At 39.6% G+C, this 20,601-nt stretch overlaps 1 protein-coding gene and 1 non-coding gene across 2 annotated transcripts; one reads left to right on the top strand and one right to left on the bottom strand.

The window, feature by feature from the left end:
* Positions 1-1,355: 1,355 nt before the first annotated feature.
* Positions 1,356-18,269, bottom strand: SLC16A12 (solute carrier family 16 member 12). The gene is given in 7 exon segments (XM_023760475.1): positions 1,356-1,618; positions 4,839-5,098; positions 7,097-7,676; positions 9,950-10,093; positions 12,574-12,677; positions 18,066-18,184; positions 18,186-18,269. Coding segments are annotated over 7 exon segments (1,554 nt in total).
* Positions 17,323-17,429, top strand: LOC111827552. The gene has a single exon (XR_002831177.1). It is a non-coding gene; the product is annotated as a U6 spliceosomal RNA (small nuclear RNA).
* Positions 18,270-20,601: the final 2,332 nt, after the last annotated feature.

The raw sequence follows: 20,601 nt of genomic DNA, 5'->3' as shown, positions 1-20,601 counted from the left end.
AGTAAACTATTCTAATCCAGTCAATTAACGTGTTCTATGAATTATAAAATATCACACCACTAGCCTTCTTAAACTTCTTCCTCTCCCCTGATCAAAGTTATAATTTATGAGAATACTGTGATGCTGAAGTTAACCCCTGACACCTTCTCATTCAGCTAAAAATGTCCACTAAGTTTCTAATGAGTATCCATGAGGATAAAAAGTAGTGGACAATTGAGCAGGCAGTAACACAGAGAGAAAGGAATCTCACCTTCAGAATATCTCTAGAATAATATTTTTCAGACAAACCCCCCAAATCCTGTTTTGGGCAATGATGAACCTAAATGTCTAATCTGAAAAGAAAACTCTCACCAGAGACCTGCTGATTCAAAAGTTCAATTCTTGGCCAGTTGGAATACTGCCAATATTTTTCCATTCCTAACAGGAATGTGTCTGCAATTCATAAACAAGAGCTTTTTCCCCAAGGAGGAAAAAAACAAACACACCAAGTGTTGGTGTTAACATTAAAGGTAGAAACTGCCCTTGCAACTTGGTTGTTTTGCTAAATTAAAATAAGTATTGGATGTGATAGTAACGAAGGTGAGAGTCTGGGACACAGTTTTAGGAAAAAACCTTCCAGTTTCCAGTGCACTATTTCAAATAGAAGATCTTACCAGCCACCCTTAGGATAATTCCCAACCACGGCATTCTATGATTCTTTGGATTCTCAAAATGGTGCCCACCGTTACCAAAGGCAAGGGCTAGCTGAAGGAGAAAGAAGGGTGGAGGGGGAGACAGTCACGTTCATTCTGTATCAATCATTGTCCTGAAGAATCTAAAGTATTCTTTAACAATCCTGTTTAAAACCCTAATGAGAAGCTCCACTATGAAAAAGGTTTGGCACCTTCACCTTCCACTACCATACCTCAGCTGGTCCCTTCCTTCACACAGTATAAAGTAGACAAACCTACATGTCAATGATTCTCTTCACCTTCTAACTGAAGAAGGAAGGTGGAGGCCCAGAGGGTTTGAGACAAAGCTGCTGCCCAGTGTCATCTTCTTTGTTCATGCCTTGAAATTACCCCTAATTACAGCTAACTACATCAGCTATGTTCTAACATTCTCTATGGAGTGATGCTCACTGCCTGAAAGATGTGAGTTCCATTGTGAGTGCAAATCCCAAAGGAGGAAACTCTGAGCCAGTCCAGTTTGCTTTGTTACTTGCTATTTCCCCCTATAAATATGTGAACAAAACAACAATAATAATTTCCTTGGAAGGCAATGCTTCTGCCAAAATAAAAATGCTTTAGAAACAGGTATAAGCCAGTGGTCCCACCTCTCTTAGCCCTGCAGATTCCCAAGCTCAAAGCCATTGGTCATGTGGGATTGTAACCAGGCACAGCAATAGCCACAGATTCCCGGTCTTTCTGATCTAATTCACTTGCTACAGAATAAGCCACCGATCCGTTGGTCCATAGCTGCAGTTTGGCATCAGATTCTTTGGCAAGGATCCGCACCTGGGTTTTTTTCATCTTCTTCACAAGTCTAGCAAAGCCGAGCAACACAGAACTAAATATCATTGACAATCCACAGAGAAGAAATGCGGCTGTGTAGCTGCCAGTCGTGTCCACTAGCCATCCTGTAACAAGCAACAGCAAAATCATATTGTTGAGTTGAAAATTCAATTACTTACACACTCTGAAATCTAATAATTTTTAAGGCTAATAATAACAGATTGCTAGCACTACCATTATAACCTTGACACAAAAAGCAAACATCCTAAAAATATTGTGCAGCAGCTGAAAATGCATTATATTTTCTAGGGAAACTTCTAAAATGGATTGTTATTATGTAAAGTGCCCAGAAGAGCGCCATATTCTTTGTACCCACAAAATAAATATTAAATATTATTATTGTTAATCCCATGAAATATGGTAGAATGATAAAAGTAGCATCATTCAAATTATTGATGTTGGGATCAATTATCTAAGGTTTTAAGAGAAAAGAATCATATAAAATGCTATTAGTATTCCCAGCACCAATATTCCATCTGTCTTCAATACATGTTTCTGGATAAAGCAGAATCCAAATTGTCAATTGGATTCAGTCATTGTACTCCATCCAGTTTGAAAACCAGAATGTTAGATCATTTTAGAAGTTGCAAATGCAAATTTCAGAAAGCATAATTCTGTTATCACAGCTTTTTTCCCTCTTATCTCTTGTTACAACAGGTTAATCTCAACATCTATTCCAGCTCTAAATTTTGAGGAGAACCAGGGCATATGTTTTGCAAATTATGGGCCACACTGATTAGAGAATCGATGGGGTAAAGTTAGACTTTAGCAGGCAATTATTTTATATTAAAAAGTTAAATTCCTCCAAAGTTTACTTGTACACTAAGAAAATCCACCAGAGAAGCATATACTGTCTCCTCTCACCCACTTCAAATCCATTAGTTAAAAAATGGCATGTAAAATTAGTCAGCATGGCTCAGTGGTTGAACCAGGAGATCAGAATTCGCATGCCTGGGTTCCGGGCTTGATCCCCAGTGTGGGGCATGCAGGAGGCAGCCGATCAATGATTCTCTCTCATCATTGATGTTTCTAGCTCTCTCTCTCCTATCCCTTCCTCTTTGAAATCAATAAAAATATATTTTTTAAAAATAGCATATAAAAATTGTTATAAGCCCCACAAACTTTCCTGCAATCCAAAGTGCTCTCAAATATTCTAGTTACCTTGTGATTTGCTTGTGCATTCTGAACCAAACAGAAGAAACTGAGTGGAGAGTTGTCATTTTTAAAGGTAATTAAATAACAGAAGTATTACAATAAGGACCCACACCTAACCTTCTACTGCCTGGCAATAAGTACAGTGTCTGATTTGCCAAATAAAGGCCCTAATTGACAAAAGGATCCAGGAATCCTAATTTCATTTCATGTCCAATGACTTTTTAACAGAATGACACTGCTCCTAAAGGTTAGCAAACAAAAACTGGCTATAAAGGGAGGAGGGAGGAACATTTTGGGGGCAGTTTTCATACAGGAAGCACTAAACATATAGTCCTGTATCATAGAGTTTAAACTGACCAGGAATTTTCATCTGCAGCCATAGTTTCCTCTTGTTTGCTGCTTTTAAGCACTTGCTGGAGTTTGAAAATAACCCTCAACTATCTATTCACAACAGCAGCTACAGCAGAAATCCTGCCTTCTTTTAAAAATTCCCCTATTTGCTTCTAGGCAAATGTTCGGCTCATTTCTTTTTGCCTGTCTTCAGAGACCTTCATTCTCTTGGTTTTAATTTAGGCAGGTACTAATCTGGACCAGTTCGTCTCAATCAAGTGAGATGGACTGTCACAAGAAAGCTGGCTGAGAATTTAGATTCCTGACACTCACCCGCAAAGATTCAGATCACAGAGGGATGGTCAAGAAATCTGCATTTTTAACAAAGGCATCAGGGGATTCTAATGTAGGTGGTCCCAGGACCTCAATCTAAGAGAAATTGGTCTTGACCACATACTCTGGGAAAGAGGGACAGGGTTCTGACGCATTTGCTGCTATAGCAACAGCGCTGAGCACAAGGCTGGTGTCCACAAGCAATAAGTATTTATTGAATTCACTTATTTCATCATGCTTTAAATTTCTTTAGCATTTTAAAGTTTGCAAAACATTCTAGATACTTTATCTGATGAATCCCAAATCTGTATGTCAATTGTATCCTCCCTCTAAAGCTCAGATTTCATCCCTAAAAAGTTCTATTGGTCATTTTGCTGGGTATTTCATACATCTCAATATGTCTAAACATTAAATTCATTATTTTTTTTTTGGCAAAGCCACTTTCTCCAACTTCCTTATTACTTTTAACCATGCCATTGTTTTCTAAGTGATTTTGGACTTCTTTCTCTCCTTTACCCTCATATGCTTAATTTAGTTGATTTGGGTTTTTTTTTCTTCTTATTGTTTTTTGCTGTTTTTGTGTGTGTGTGTTTTTTTTTTTTTTTAAATATATTTTATTGATTTTTTACAGAGAGGAAGGGAGAGAGATAGAGAGAGTTAGAAACATCGATGAGAGAGAAACATCGATCAGCTGCCTCCTGCACATCTCCTACTGGGGATGTGCCCGCAACCCAGGTACATGCCCTTGACTGGAATCGAACCTGGGACCTTTCAGTCCGCAGGCCGACACTCTATCCACTGAGCCAAACCGGTTTCGGCTTGTGTGTTTTTTTTACAAAACTTCCTCCTTGCTGCCAGAGCTTATTTTATGGCTGTATCAGCCATAGATTAGGCCTTTATCAGTTCGCTCCTGAACTATTAGAATGGAATCCTAACTGCTTCTCCCTTGAATGACCAGATCAATTGCTAGATCACATTTTCTAAAATATACTCTTTACTATATTACCCCTTTGCACAAAAACTGTAATACTATCCAGAGTCTCTAAAGAATATAGGGCTCCTTTGGCTGGCACTCAAGATACTTCACTATGACTTATCATTTCAGCCTCACCACCCATCTCCTATTAGAACCCTGTACTCCCACCAGACTTCTCTATGAATGTGCCCAACCTAATGTGTAAGTCTGAACAGCTGCTCCATTCCATTGCTCTCATCATTAACATGGAATGGAACCAAGACCCTAATTTGGAATGTTGCCTTTCCAAGGAGGCTAAGGTCCCTACTTGGTTAGAAGATTATAAAACAAGGATATAGGTGAGATCATGATGTTTTGGTGGCTCTTACGTCCCTTTCTCTTTCACTCTTCCCCAACTTACTTCCAACCCTCATTTTCTGTGTGGGAGTTCACTGTTTTCACATCAACACAATAAAGAGAAGAGGTGTTTGGGGTTCTCTTTAGAAACTTACCTGAAATGGGTGGGCTCACCAAGTATGGCACTGCATGAAGAAAGTACACCACGCCGAGTGCTGATGACAAAGAGGTGGTCCCCACTATTTCTGCAGTCACTACTGGGATCAAGGTCACATAGGCACCATCAAAGTAGCCAAAAGTACAAGAAAAAGGCACGAGCAGTGGGAGACTTTGAAGCATTGGTAGGCAGAGATAGCAGAGCCCATCTAGTCCCACGGCAAAGAGGTAGCAAACATACTGGTAATTCTTCAGACACCTGTGGATTTGAAGAATAAGAATGAGTGCATGTGCACAGGTTCTATCAAAAAGCTTTAGAACCAGGCCAGACAGCAGTAAGCATGGCAGTTACTTATAGAGATGGCCTCCCCATTGAGTGTTATCTATGTTGTCTTCCTATCTTTCTTTTTTTAGAATCTTATTTTTCAATTACAGTTGATATTCAATATTATTTTTTTATCAGTTTTGGGCATATTCCTATTTGTCTTCTGGCATATGCAAATGTAAGAATTTATCTCTCTAGGGAGCATGGTGTGGTAGAATATAATATATGCTCTCATTAGAAAGAAGTTTGAATGAATCCCGTCCTATCACCTACTAACTGCCTAACTCTAACCTCAATTTCTTTCACTATAAAAAGGGAAAGTTAATGGGCAAAGGACCTAAATAGTCATAAAATAATTTGTAGCGTTTCAACATACTAATATATTCTAGCAGTCTACCATATTAGATGCTTTCAGATGTGTTACTCATGGCTATCTGCCACACATTTGTGCTCAAAAAATAATCCAAGTGGTTACATAAAGAGAAAAACCATAATATCAAGACATTAAAATGATTTGCCAGAGACTATGAAGGTCTTGTACTAGGACTAAGTCTTATTTCAAGACCTCCTCAGCGGAGGTAATATTTTCTCTCTGTAGCTCCAAACCCATCCATGATACCAATTATTTCAAACACTATTTATAATATCACACCAGCAGTTTATGATTTACAAATGTTTTTCTACCCATAGTCTCATTTGAGCCTCCAAAATGCTGTGAGGTTTACAGGCAAATATTGCACTGGCCCGTTTTACAGATGAAGACCTTGCAGACCTGAGGGTTAGGCCATTTTCCCTAGGTCCCAGTAATAATAAAGGGCAGAGCCAGCACAAGAATTGAGGTGTGGTATATCTCAGACAAGAGACCTCTCTATCAGACCTACGCTAGGCTGCTTCTTATTGAGTTATTTTATTATAAAGATAGGTACTCCTTGTTCTCCCCCTCTGCCTTAACCATTAAAAATGTGGAATTAATCCTAACTAGAATGGCAGTTGGATCCTGATTAATTACCAAAGACATAATGTGTGAGAAGCCACAGGATGATAGCTCTCCGAGGTCATAGCTCCAGTGTGAAGAGTCCATCATTTAAGAGAATATGAGCAGCTTGCTGTCTTTAATCCAAACTGATAAGCATTAGCTGAAAAAACTACTCAGTAGATTTCTTATAACTTTGGTTTCTAAACCTACAATTATAATGTAAGTATTTGCTATCGGCACTGTCAAACGTAAGTGTGTGGCCTCAGATAAGGTGTACCTGGTCCTCCTTCCTAGCCTGGATTCTTTTGCTCCTCTCTCCACTGCCAGCCAGTCTCTGGAGTGGTTCAAAGGAAACTAAAACCACGACACCCAGCCATAAGTTGTCTTACCTGTGGACTGACTTGACTTAGGCTGGAATTAAATCAATCACCAGAACTTATAGTTGCCCTAGTGTTCGGCAATTTAGAAATACCCACCATCTTAAACCATCTAGAACAGGGGAGGCAAACAATGGCCAAATCCAGCTCACCACTTGCTTTTGCCCTATCCATGAACTAAGAATGGTTTCCCATTTTTGAATAGTTGGAGGGAAAAAATCTAAAGAACAATAACTTGTGACATATTAAAATTATATGAAAAATTCAAAATGCAGTGTCCATAAATGAAGACTTACTGGAACATAGCCACTTCCCTTTGTTCATGTATTGTCTATGGGTGCTTTGGGGCTACAACAGCAGAGTTGGGTAGTTGTGATCATATGACCCACAAAGCCAAACATGTTTATTATCTGTCCCTTCACAGAAAAAGTTTGCCAACCTCTGACTAGAAGACCCTTCAGACCCTGAAAACTTGTTAACATTCTTCAGACTTAGGTATCCTACAGGGAAAGGAGATGAGGGAAAATCACAACTTGGAGTCCCCTGATGGGGAACCAATTGTGGTTTCATGAATTTTACCTTCTGTCGGTTAGCCATCCAAATGTGATATTGCCAACGATGTCAATCACCCCAAGTATGGACATAAGGAAAGCAGCTTGCTGGTGACTCACTCCAACACTCAAAGCATAAGGCACCAAGTACACAAAGAGAGGGCTACAGCCGTAAGCCATAAACAGAACTGAGATGGCTAAAACAATGAAGTCTGACATCAGTAAGAAACTGTACTCCTGCTGCAAAGAGCAACAGAGGCAGGTCTGCACCCATTCTTTAGTCCAAGTTGAACAAGGAGACGTCCGCTTGAAGTCTTGTTTCTGAGTTCTACAGACATGGTTTGGCTCTTGACTTGTCTGGTACTCTTTAAGAGTAATTGGCCGCATCAAGGCACCGCAAACACAAAGATTCAAAACGAAGCCCCCAAGAATGAGTAGTGCTCCCCGCCAGGAAAACTGTTCAATAAGGAGCTGGACCACAGGAGCCAGGATGAAGGTGCCAATGCCACTTCCCGACATGGCAATCCCATAAGCAAGGGCTTTCCGTCTGCTGAAATACTTGCCAACCATGGCAATAGCTGGAGAGTAACTAAGTGCAAATCCAAGACCTGGGGATAAAGAGAACTCTGTGAGTGCCCAAGAACAGCCAAAGAAAGAAAATACCTCAGAATGAAGTTATTTGCATTAAAGAGAATCTGACCTTCTGTTACCCCTTTTAAAACACCAAGCTAAAAAGGAGTCTCTCTCCCTTCACCAGTCATCCACAATTTGGAAAGTATAGCATGTATATGACTTTCTTCTTGGGAAGAAAAACCTTAAGGAAATATGACTTCTTTAAAAAATTAAATGAGCCCTAGCTGGTTTGGCTCAGTGGATAGAGCATTGGCCTGCGGAACAAAGGGTTCTGGGTTCGATTCTAGTCAAGGACACATACCTTGGTTGCAGGCTTCTCCCCAGCCCAGGCCCTGGTCAGGGAGTGTGCAGGAGGCAACCAATCGATGTGTCTCTCTGTCTTTTCCCCTCTCTTTTCCCCTCTCTTCCTTCCACTCTCTTTAAAAGATCAATGAAAAAATGTCCTCAGGTGAGGATTGACAAAAACAAACAAAACAAACAAACAAAATGAAGAACTTAAAAACTATTACATAAACTAAATTTCACCCAGCCGGCGTGGCTCAGTGGTTGAACGTCGACCTATGAACCAGGAGGTCATGGTTCGATTCCCAGTCAGGGCACATACCCAGGTTTTGGGCTTGATCCCCAGTGTGGGGCATGCAGGAGGCTGCTGATCAATGATTCTCTCTCATCATTGATGTTTCCCTCTCTTTCTCCCTTTCCTTCCTCTCTGAAACCAATAAAAAAAATATATATGAAACTAAATTTCAATTAACTAAAACAATCAGGATAATGCTGAACTAAGAAACTTATTCTCCTCAACACCTCCTTTTAATTTAAATTATCCAGAGAATTGCCTCAAATATTCACTGCATATGCAGACACAAGTCTGATAGTCTGGACTACTCTGGAATTTGGGGGTAAGTAATACTTATGTCCCCACGGAAGTTCCAGAGTAATTTCACTTAATTGGAAAACATCATGCCAATTTTATACATGGACACACAGTAACTTGAAAATACCCCTTGAGATCAGCAGAAAGCCTCTTAAAGATTTTCAGCGTCTATTCCTTTTAAATCGAGAAAATCCGAAGGGCTTTAAACCTGGAATTCTTGGCATCTAATGTCAAAGAAGGAAAAGGAGAAGTCCCTTCTGCTCCTGTTCCCATCTGCAGTGTAGGGTGGCCAGTGATCCCAACTGGCCCTGAGGGGTGTCCCAGATGTGAGACCCAGTGCTAAGACCAGGACAGTCCCTGGGCAACTGGAATGACTGGACACCTGAACAGCCAGGCCCTTTGGGTTACATAGGACAGATCCCTTTCTGAGCTCACAGAGCTAGATTTATAGCCCCTCTAGGAGCTACATCAGTTATTGCCCTGATCATGCTACCCCCTGGGCACAGGGCCTGGACATGAGTTGTGCTACTTCCCACACCCTACTGAGTGATGAGGCAAACTGCTACCCAGTCCCACCAACCAACCCCACCTTGACCCCACTCATTCTCCTTATGGAATACATATGTTGCTTCTCTATGAGTTTCATTATGATTCCCTAAAGCAGCGGTTCTCAACCTGTGGGTCGCGACCCCTTTGGCAGTCGAACGACCTTTTCACAGGGGTCGCCTAAGACCATCCTGCATATCAGATATTTACATTACAATTCATAACAGTAGCAACATTACAGTTATGAAGTAGCAACGAAAATAATTTTATAGTTAGGTCACAACATGAGGAACTGTATTTAAAGGGCCAGAAGGTTGAGAACCACTGCCCTAAAGTGTACATCCATAAAGTGGAGAGAAAATGTGAAGTATGAGAATATTCTCAACAGGGGCTTTCTTTTTTAAATTGGAAACCCCCATTTATTGGACAATCATATTCACTTTAAAGCAGGGGTGACTCGAGTCAACTGCAGATAGTATTTTAATGTCAAAGATATTGGGAGAATGATCACTGCTGGAAATGTATGTTGCCCTGGCTCATAGCTCATGGCTTCTTCGTACAGAATCTCAGCCATCCACCTCTGCCAAAGGGAACGCCAGCAGTTACCTTTATCACGTGGCTGAATTAAAGTGGTGGTACATTTTCATTACAGTCGCACAACAAATTGCACTTCCAGCTCTTTTGTTTAACTGCTAGGTAGCTAGACATAGGCTAGGTCAGCTAAATTATGCATCTAACAAAGTGAATAATTTATGAATTATTGTTCTGTTGATTGGTTGACAACTCCTGAATGGGGTGGGGTGAGACAAGTGGTACAGTTGTCCTTACCTGTAAGAACTCCCAGAGTGAGGTAGAGATGCTTCAGACTGGTGGCAAAGGAGCCCAGGATGAGACCAGTAGATGCAAGCAAGCCACCCAGCATGATTCCCACTTGACAGGATAAATGGTTACTGACAACACTCCCAAGTGGAGCTTCAAAAACAAAAATAAATAGGGTCAACAGAAAGGCCTTGGGGGCACGGTGAAAAGGCTGGGTGGGGTGTTGCATTGGCAGAGTAGAGAACGACCAACCTTTAAAGCATCAAGCATCCCTCCCCCCGCACCCTCAACCCTGCAAACTCATTCTACAGATTTGGAAACTGAGGAGAGAGAAACTGACTTGCCCACAGTCACACAGTGTTCCACAGGAAAAGGCCAGGGAGAGAGATGATAGACAAATGTCACAATCTGGCACTGTATTCAGGCTTTCAGAGATCTCTGGATGAGAAATTGACACCCAGAAAAATCTAAGAAAATGCTCACAACCATGGTAACATTTTGGTTGACCTCGCTCTATTTGTGGTTTAACAATGCGTCAGCATTGTGCCAATTTCCAGGTTTATAAAATATTAATTAAAGCTAGGAGAGGCCAATGAGAAATTGCAGCCCAAGGGAATATGACATGCCCAAGATCACCAAGAAGTGTAGCTCAGGGCACCTGATACCAAGTTCAGGGTTATATCACTATTCCTCTGGCTTCTGATGGCAGGGAGGATGGGTAAGGAACGCATGTGAATTTCTTTCTAAGGAACAATTCATGCTGACACCAGTACTTCTAGTAACGAGATCCGAAGAGCCAGTTCTCTGAGTACCAGTGGGGTATAATTTTTTTTATTGATCAAGTTGAAATTTAGGCCTGATTCAAATGTACATGACAGAATCAGTCATCAGCCTGATTGATGTCTGCTATCCAGTTAAAACAGTGGCTGGCTGTATATAGAACCTCTGGAGAACAGGAATGAGCAAATCTCCTAAAAGTATGTCTAATTTTCCCAACAGCTGCTGCTACGGTTATTGGAAAAGTGACAACATTTTAACCAAATTCAATGAAAACTGTTAACTTCTCTGTTTATTATAGAGCAGTTATGTCCCCAAAGAGCGTCTTAGATGTGATTCTGCAACCTCTTGTTCATCCTCTATACTCAACCAATGTTGCCAGGTAAGCAATTGGGTACAACAGGCCTTGAATCCTTGCATGGAATTTAAATATGCTGCATACTTAAGGTCATGCTAACATGACCCTACTTTGGCTCAATGTCTCATGTGGTCATTGTGACCATATTGGTCACTGAAGTTCATTTATTTCTCTTTTGGGGATTATGAATAGTCTCCAAAAGATAACAGTGAGGGAAATGAGTCACCTGTATCCTTTAAGAAAGACAAACATTGCTCTCTTGACTTGCTTATGCAAACACTGTGACTAATGTGACCCTGAAGACTCAGTGATTGTCTCACCGGTAAATAAATAAATAAATAAATAAATAAATAAAATATATACACACAAGATAGAAAACCCAGAGATATTTTTTTTTTATCCCTTAAGACCTTCCAGTGTTATTGGTAGAAAGAGTCAATTTAGCCTTCCCCTGAAACCTGCCTTTCAGGTTTGCTCTCAAATTCCTTCTAACCAAGGAAATAAATTTCAGAATAATTGAACTGATTCCTGAGTATGTACATTAAAAAAACAAATGTGAACTAGTACCTAGAATGGAATCAGGTGACATCATTTATAAGTTACTAAATAATATAATATTTCCCTTTACCACAAAGACATGGCCTGGAAAGAGCAATTTTCTAAAATACTCAGGATTCATCTCAATAAAAGGATTAAATGGGTCTAGCCTGCAAATAGGTTCTACCAATTTGACTCAATCTCAGAAACTCTCTAAGCTATTAATTGAACAACTTTGGTTTGAATTTTTTTTTAAAAAAAAACCCTCAAAGTTAGCTTTCCTTTACTAAATATATGGAGTGAGAAGTTCCATTTATTTTGAGAACACTCTACTTACCCTATATATTGAATGAAATGACAGCTATGGTGAATGTATTTATCTCAGGATTGCACCATCCTATCCTTCCCTATTCCTTCTCTTAAGAATGAAGATTTATGCATGAAAAATGATGAAATCTATGAGACAAAGTTTGAAATCTCTGGGAAGGAAATGGAATGAAAACAAGACTTGAGAAACAATGCACATATGGTGTGCACTCACTTAAGGGGATCCTATAGAAATGGCTCACGGTGCTATCCAAGGACTTACATGACTGGAGAATGAAGGGATCACAGCATTTGGAAGAAAGAAGCCACGCATACACCGTATGGTTAGCTACTTCCAAAATCAGGTAATTCCTATGATGCCCAAGTCCTCCTCATATAGAAGAACCAAATGGAATGTGTCCTCCTCAGTTATTCACTGCCTGTTCCATCTGACATCAGCCAAGACCATTAATTCCAAGAGCATGTCTGGCTGGGTTTGGCTGAAGGTAGGATCGACCTTTTCTTTTCATCTTAGCCAATTTTTACCATAGTCTTTCTACTAAGAAAACTTGGTAATCAAAGGCAGTAGAAGGTCATTGTCATGTACAATTTGCCAGTAGGTAGTAGCTGTCTATCCTTGGTAAGTGATACTTACCACAGAGCATGGTCATACAGTCTACAATGGAATGGATCCACGCTGTTTGTGCATAATCCTGAGTGAAGTATGTCTGGAACTCCACAAAAAAAACTGAAATACATCTGAAAAATACAGTGCAAGTATGTTATACAAAAAAAAAAAAAAAAAAGAATGAACATGAATTTGAATCAGAGCTTAAAGTTTTAGTTCCATCAACTGTTCCATGGGTTTAAATTGGTTTTCAGTGGTACTCTCCTGGACCATAATAAGTGGGAAATCAGAAGCTGACCATTGACCCATTCTAAAGGATAAGAACAAGTGTTCATTCACTGGAGGGGCTGCTGAAGCCAAGTAGATATGAAGATCACTGCTGTAGGGAAAATCTTATGAAAAAGATGGCAGGTCAAAAACATGTACTTTTATTCATCTTAATATTTAACTTACATCTGTAACATGTAAGAGGTTGTTATATAAGTTAAAATCTATAATAATAAAAGTGTAATATGCTAATTATACAGGACAAAGCTGTGGCGGGCGGGGGCCGAGGCAAAGGTGGCCACTGCAGCAGCAAGGGCCAAAGCCCTTGCACGAATTTTGTGCATTGGGCCTCTAGTTTAACAATAAAGAGTTATACATCACCCAGCAATTTCATTTCTAGGTTTTCGGGTTTTTTTTTATCCTCACTCATAAATATGTTTTTATTGATTTTAGAGGGAGAGAGAGAAATATCAATCGGTTGCTCTCCATACTGGGGATCAAACTCACAGCCTGGGTATATGCCCTGATTAGGAATCAAAACTGGTAACCTTTCCATGTAAAGAACAATGCTCCAGCCAACTGAACCACTCAGCCAGGGCTCATGTCTAGATTTTAACCAAAGGTAATAAACAGATGCCGATGAAGAAGATGAAATTAGATACACATAAAAAATATTCTGGAGAACTCTTCATAATAGTCAAATATAACCAACCTCTTTGTCCATTAATAAGGGACTGGTTAAATAAATTTTGGAATACCAAAAAATGAAATATTGCCCTAGCCGGTTGTCTCTGTGGTTAGAGTGTCAGCTGCAGACTGAAGGGTTTCCAGTTCAATTCCAATCAAAGGCATGTACCTCAATTGTAGGCTGGTCAGGGGTACGTGCAGGAAGCAACCAATCCAAGTGTCTCCCTTACATCAATGTTTCTCCCTCTCTTGTTCTCCCCCTCCCTTTCACTCTCTCTAATAATAATAACAATAATAATTATAATAATAATAAAATATTATTAAGGATTAAAAATGATGGTTTGATCTGTTTTGATTTGGAAATAAATTCACAATATAATATTAAATTAAAAAGCAATTTACAAAATAGTTTGTATAGTAAGGGCTTATTTTTATAAATACATATTTATGTAAATTAAAAAAAAACACCTGAAAACATATAAACTAAAAACTACCCAGTCATTATATGTGAATTGTGCGATAATAAATTATTTCATTTTTAATTTTATTCTGCATTTTGAATTATTTTACAATGAACATGCTTTCTTATATAATCAGAAACATATGGATATACACACACAGAGGTGGGGGAGGCATACAGAGACAGAGATGGAGATGAAGACAAAGAGACAAAGAAATTTTTATTTTGAAAAATGGTTAATTACAAGAACTCCGAATAGCAAAGAATCTTGAGAAAGAAAAACAAAACAGAAAGTATCACACTTCCTGATTTCAAGCTATACTATAAAGCTATAATCATCAAAACAGTATGGTGCTGGCATAAAAATGGACAAATAGATCAATAGAATAGAATTGAAAGCCCAGAAATAAACCTAAGCATATATGGTCAACTAATAATTGACAAGGGAGCCAAGAATACTCAATGGAGAAAAGACAGTCTCTTCAATGGTGCTGGGATAATTGGATATTCACATGTATAAGAATGAAAAAAAGAAAAGAAAAGAAAATGAACCCATATCACTCACAAAAAATTTAACCTGAAATGGATTAGAGACTTAAATGTAAGACCTGAAATCATGAAATTCCTAGCAGAAAACATAAGGATAAAGCTCCTTGACATGAGTGTTGGTAATGATTCTTTTTTTATATGGCACCTAAAGCACAAATAACAAAATAAAAATCAAACAAGGGGGACTATATCAAACTAAAAAGCTCTGCACAGCAAAAGAAGCCATCAGCAAAGTGAAAAGACAACTCATGAAATGAGGAAAAATATTTGCAAATCATATATCTGATAAAGGATTAATATCTAAAACATAAATAATTCATTCAACTCAATAGTAAAAAAACAAATAACCCAATTTAAAAATGGGCAAAGGACCTAAGTAGACATTTCACCAAAGAAGATATGCAAAAGGCGAACAGGTACATGAAAACATGCTCAACATCACTAGTCATTAGGGAAATGCAAATCAAAACCACAATGAGATATCACTCACACAGTTAAAATGGCCATCATCTAAATACAAGCGATAAAAAAAATGCTGGAGAAAAGGGAACCCTTGTGCACTGTTGCTGGCATTATAAACTGATACAGCCACTATGGAAAACAGTATGGAGGATCCTCACAATATTAAAAACAGAACTACCATGTGATCCAGCTATTCTACTGCTGGGAATATATCCTAAGGAAATAAAAACACTAGCTTGAAGAGTTATCAGCAACCCCATATTCATAGCAGCATTATTTACAATAGCTAAGACATGCACATGCAACCAATCTGTGTCCATCAACAGATGAATGGATAAAGAAGTATATATACGTACATATATATAATGGAATATTATTCAGCCATAACAAAATTAAGAAATCCTATCATTTGTGACATGAATGGACTTTAAAGGCATATGCTAGGTGAAACAAGTCAGAAAGGGAAAGACAAATACTGTATGATCTCACTTATATGTGGAATCTTAAAAACAAACAAACAAAAACCAAACTAATAGAAAAAGGGATTAGCCTTGTAGTTACCAGAGGTGGAAAGTGGGGGAAGGGGTAGGTGGAGGATGGTGGTTAAAAGGTACAACTTCCAGTTATACAATAAACAGGTACTAGGGATGTATTGAACAACATGATGACTATAGCTAACACTGCTGTATGATATAGGGAAGTTGTTTAAAAAGTAAATCCTAAAGAATTCTCATCACAAGGAGAAAATCTGATTTTCCTATTTTTCCTTTTTTTAATTGTATCTCTATGAGAAGTGGGTGCTAGCTGAAAGTGTTGTCATCATTTCACAACATATGGAAATAAAACCATCATGCTGTATGCCTTAAACTTACACAGTGATGTACGTCAATTATTTCTCAGTAAAACTGGGGGGGGGGGGGGAAGAAAAATTTAATTGCCCGACAGGCACTGGTTCTCTGAACTAACAAATCACCCTGCAGGCTACTTTCCTTGTCCATCTCCAGTTCTCTTGGCTGCTTCCTGGTTCATGACATTTAGATTCTGATCTGGCTGAGTCTTCACACTTTTCTTCCTCTGAGCTTATTCTGCTCAGGTATCCTCCCCTCCGCCTCTCCCAGGAACCTCGGATAGCAGGCCTTTGCTGCCAGCCACAATCCTCTCTCCTGGCTTCCAGCAGCCCTTCTTATGAAGCACTGAGCTCACTTCCAGAACTTTCCCATCATAGGATGATGGGAGCTTCCACACGTAAGAACCAAGATGCCAGAGATTCCTTTTAATTCTATGACCTCCTCACACCCAAAACACAAGATCCATAATACAGTGGAAGCAATATCAAACTCAACCCCAACTGTATAATCTTTTTTTTAAAAGATATTTTATTGATTTTTTACAGAGAGGAAGGGAAAGAGATAGAGAGTTAGAAACATCGATGAGAGAGAAACAACGATCAGCTGCCTCTTGCACACCCCCTACTGGGGATGTGTCCGCAACCAAGGTACATGCCCTTGACCGGAATCGAACCTGGGACCTTTCAGTCCACAGGCCGACGCTCTATCCACTGAGCCAAACCGGTTTCAGCCCAATTGTATAATCTTAAGCAAATCTACAGTGTATTATGACACATAATTAATCAGCTTTTATTGTGGCAAAAACAAACATCCTGCTTCTTTCCTGCATTATGTGTTTGTTATGAAGGTAACATCAATGCTTTTATTAATGACTAGAGGCCCAGTGCACAAGATTTGTGAACTGGTTGGGGCGGGGGGTCCCTCAGCTCGGCCTGTACCCTCTCGCAGTCTGAGACCCCTTGGGGGATGTCCGCTTGCTGGCTTAGACATCCCTCTTGCAGTCAGACAACCCTCTCACAGTTTGGGGCTCTCACAGTCTGGGACCTGTTGCTCCTTACCGCCCTCCTGAAGCAGAGGCTGGAGAGGCTCCTGCCACCACTGCTGAGCTTGCCAGCCATGAGTCCAGCTTCTGGCTGAGTGGCACTCCCCCTGTGGGAGCATACTGACTGTCAGGGTGCAGCTCCTGCGTTGAGCGTCTGCCCCCTGGTGGTCAGTGCACATCATAGTGACTGGTCATTCCACCATTCGGTCAATTTGCATATTATGCTTTTATTATATAGGATGCCATCAAATAAAGTTATTAGTGCAAACTGCTTTCTTTTGCTTCCACGGGTGAGCTGCCAGAGGAGAACAGAGTGCAATTTGAATGGGAGCACCTGTAGAGGAAAGAGCTGGCACCTGCAGATTTCAAGTATGTATTTGTTCTAATGAGTCTCAGTGTGTACACGTTTAACTTAAGCACTTTCAACACTATGCCCTGGGATAAAAGAAAAAGAGAGAGAGGTGCTCACTTCAGCAGCACAAATACTAAGATTGGAACAATACAGAGAAGATTAGCATGGCCCCTGTGCAAGGATGACATGTAAATTCGTGAAGCAGCCCATATTTTTTATGCTGTGCACCTCAAACTAATACAACACAATATTGAATGTAAACTATAATTAAAAACAAAATTTAAAAACCAAAAAAGAAACTTTCTCCGAATATAAACATGTGAAAAATAAAAAGAGAGAGAAGGAGATATGAGTAAATAAGGAGAGAATCCATGTATTTATGCTGCTGCTCTCGTCTTCAACCTAGACCTCAGCCTCCACCACCAAACACACAGCCAAATGCAATATGAAGCGAAAGAACTTAAATGAAGGTTTTAAGCTTCTAAGGGCTCAGTACTTAGTAAGTCAAGAGGTTTTCAAGGACTATTTTAGCCTTATATGTTTTTCCTTTCTGGGATGAGCTGTGTATGAAGACAGGTGGCTGGAATAGCCACATATTTGGTCTAAAAATGCCCTAACACTTCAGGTTTATGTGTCAGATATTATCAAAGAGACCACAATACAGAACTTTTTTAAGTGTCAGAAAATCACATTCCTCACAAAGAAAAAGATGTCTGAGCAAAGAAAATACACACACACACACACACACATTTTCACAATGGCAGGTTCAGAAATAGAACGAAGCAGACTTAGAACAACAACAACAAAAATAACCAGATCATCTTAATAAATCAAGAAGAAAATGCCACTAACCTGGTTACTGCCCGGGTACAGATGGTGACGAGGAAACAGCCAGCCACAATCATCCAGCCCCAGCCTCCATCCGGGGGGGAGGTGGACCGGGCTCTATTTACTTTTGTCATGGTTTTGATTCTTTTTTTCTTCTTTTCCACGTTACTCCAACAGCCCAGTTATGATCCTGGAAGAGTTTACTGTCCCGTGACTTCCTGTTGGCATTCAAGATTGGCGTAGAATGCTACCTGGCACGTGGGTCACTGTGGGCCATCTAAAACCAAAACCAGGACATATTTATAATTTATTGACATCTCCAATGGTTGATTTTTCAGTGGGCAAAGATGATTAATACTTTCCTGTTACATATGATTATTTGTAACTAAGAATATTGGACTGGGGCAAAGAGCATTAGTGTCCTTGGAGCCCCTCCGCCTTCTCTTTCATAGTAGATCCTCTCGAATTTTAGTCAAGCCACATGCACCCAGTTTGATGCCATTTTCCCTAGCCTTTCCTGGAGGTAGGGATAACAATGTTGTTTTAGTGTTGATGAAAGGGATGCAAGAAAAAGTAATAGGTAACACTTCTGGCTCATCAGATCAAAGACAAGGGCGCTTTCCCAGGACGTCCACAACCCCCGTTCCCACAGACTGGAACATGATGTGGAGACAAGAACTTCAACCACACAGACCAGGACATCGCCCTGGGGCTGGCAGAACCACAGGATAGAAGGATCCTGGGTCCCCAGAAGACTCTTTGGAGAAGGCTGCCTCTCTAGCTCTGGGTTTCACATACCTCTCACTGTCAGAAGAAAGACAAAATAAGCATCAGTTATATTTGAGCCTCTGTATTTCTTATCTCTTTTTTTAATTAAATATGTTTTTATTTATATTTTTGGAAAGAGAGGAAGGGAGAGGGAGAGACAGATACATCAATGAGAGAGAAACCTTGATTGGCTGCCTCCTGCATGCCCTCGAGCCCACAACACAGGTATGTACTCTAATTGGGAATGGAGTCAGTGATCTCTTGGTACATGGGACAACACTCAATCCACTGAATCACAATGGCTGGGCTGTTTCCTATCTCTTTGTGTTTATGGTATGTTTTAGATCTAGCACTCTCTCTCACAATTCAACAGGAATAGCATTCAAGCTTCTACTTACACCTGCACACAAAAGCATAACTCACCAATTAGACACAATTAGGTGTCAAGTGTCATGAAATGACAGAATCAATTATACAAGTTAAAAAGCCAAAGCTGCCCTAGCTGTTCTGGCTCAGTTGATAGAGCGTCAGCCTGCAGACTGAAGGGTCCTGGGTTCGATTCCAGTCAAGGGCACATGCCCAAGTTGTGGGCTCGATCCCTAGTAGGGGGCGTGCAGGAGGCAGCCGATCAATGATTCTCTCTCATCATTGATGTTTCCATCTTTCTCTCCCTCTCCCTTCCTCTCTGAAATCAATAAAAATATATATATTTTTAAAAGCCGAAGCTTAGAAACTTCTGTCCTGATCTCTTCATGGGTTTTTCCATTAAAATAACCCCCAAGGTTAAACTATTTTCCAACTAATAAAGACCATTATAAACTTTTGAACAAAAATAGATACAGAGGCAGAACTGCCTCAAACAGACTGTCAAACTGCAGCGGGAAGGCCGGGGAGGGTAGGGGGGCAGAAGGAGGGGGGCTAAGAGATCAACTGAAGGACTTATATGCATGCATATAAGCATAACCAATGGTCATAAGACACTGGGGGGTAGGGGAGGCCAGGGGATTGTCAAGGGTGGGGGAAAAAAGGAGACATATGTAATACCCTTTGTAATGCTTTAAGCAATAAAACTAAAAAAAGAAAAAAGAAAAAAGTTTAGGAGAGCAAAAAAAAATAAAGAAACTAATTAAAAAGATATAAAAATGAATGAAAAAACTAATTCTGAAGATATAAAAAATTAAGAGAACTATCCTCAGAATATGGTTAAATAGCAAAAAAATAAAATAAAATAAAATTGGAGAATAGTTGAGCTGCCCTTAGAGAAAAATGGAAAGTTTATCTTCTGGAAACATTTAACCAAAAAGAGATCTGAATTCTGGAAACTTGAATTTCAAAGTAAGATGCCCAAAAGAAAGGTTCTACAGATAATAGCTTTTATGAAGGAGGATAATGAAATCAATCACCCATTCTATTACATGGTCCAACAGTCAAAATATCCTCATCATAAACGCAGAGCTTCCAATAACCTTCTGAGGATTAAGTTTTTATCTTAAACTTAATGAAAATAACTTCTTTCATATAGAAGTATCTGGTACAGTATCTTCGTGCCTGCATAAACAACCATAACACTACAGAAACTATATGTAACAGAGCAGAACTGTGATGCCTGAGGGAAGAGAATCAAACAAGATCAGCCTTATGATTACCTCAGCTTTTTATTTGGAAGCAATTTCCAGACTAGAGCATAGGTAGGGAAAAATCAAGTAAAACTATCTTACTCAAATGAAAAGAACATAGATAAAAAGTTGGGGAGGCCCAAGGACCTGAAATTTGCAGGACAGCATACCAGGGA

This window comes from Myotis lucifugus, unplaced genomic scaffold (genome assembly GCF_000147115.1).
Source record: "Myotis lucifugus unplaced genomic scaffold, Myoluc2.0 scaffold_184, whole genome shotgun sequence".
Taxonomy (NCBI): Eukaryota; Metazoa; Chordata; class Mammalia; order Chiroptera; family Vespertilionidae; genus Myotis; species Myotis lucifugus.
This window is presented reverse-complemented; position numbering and strand designations above follow the sequence as displayed.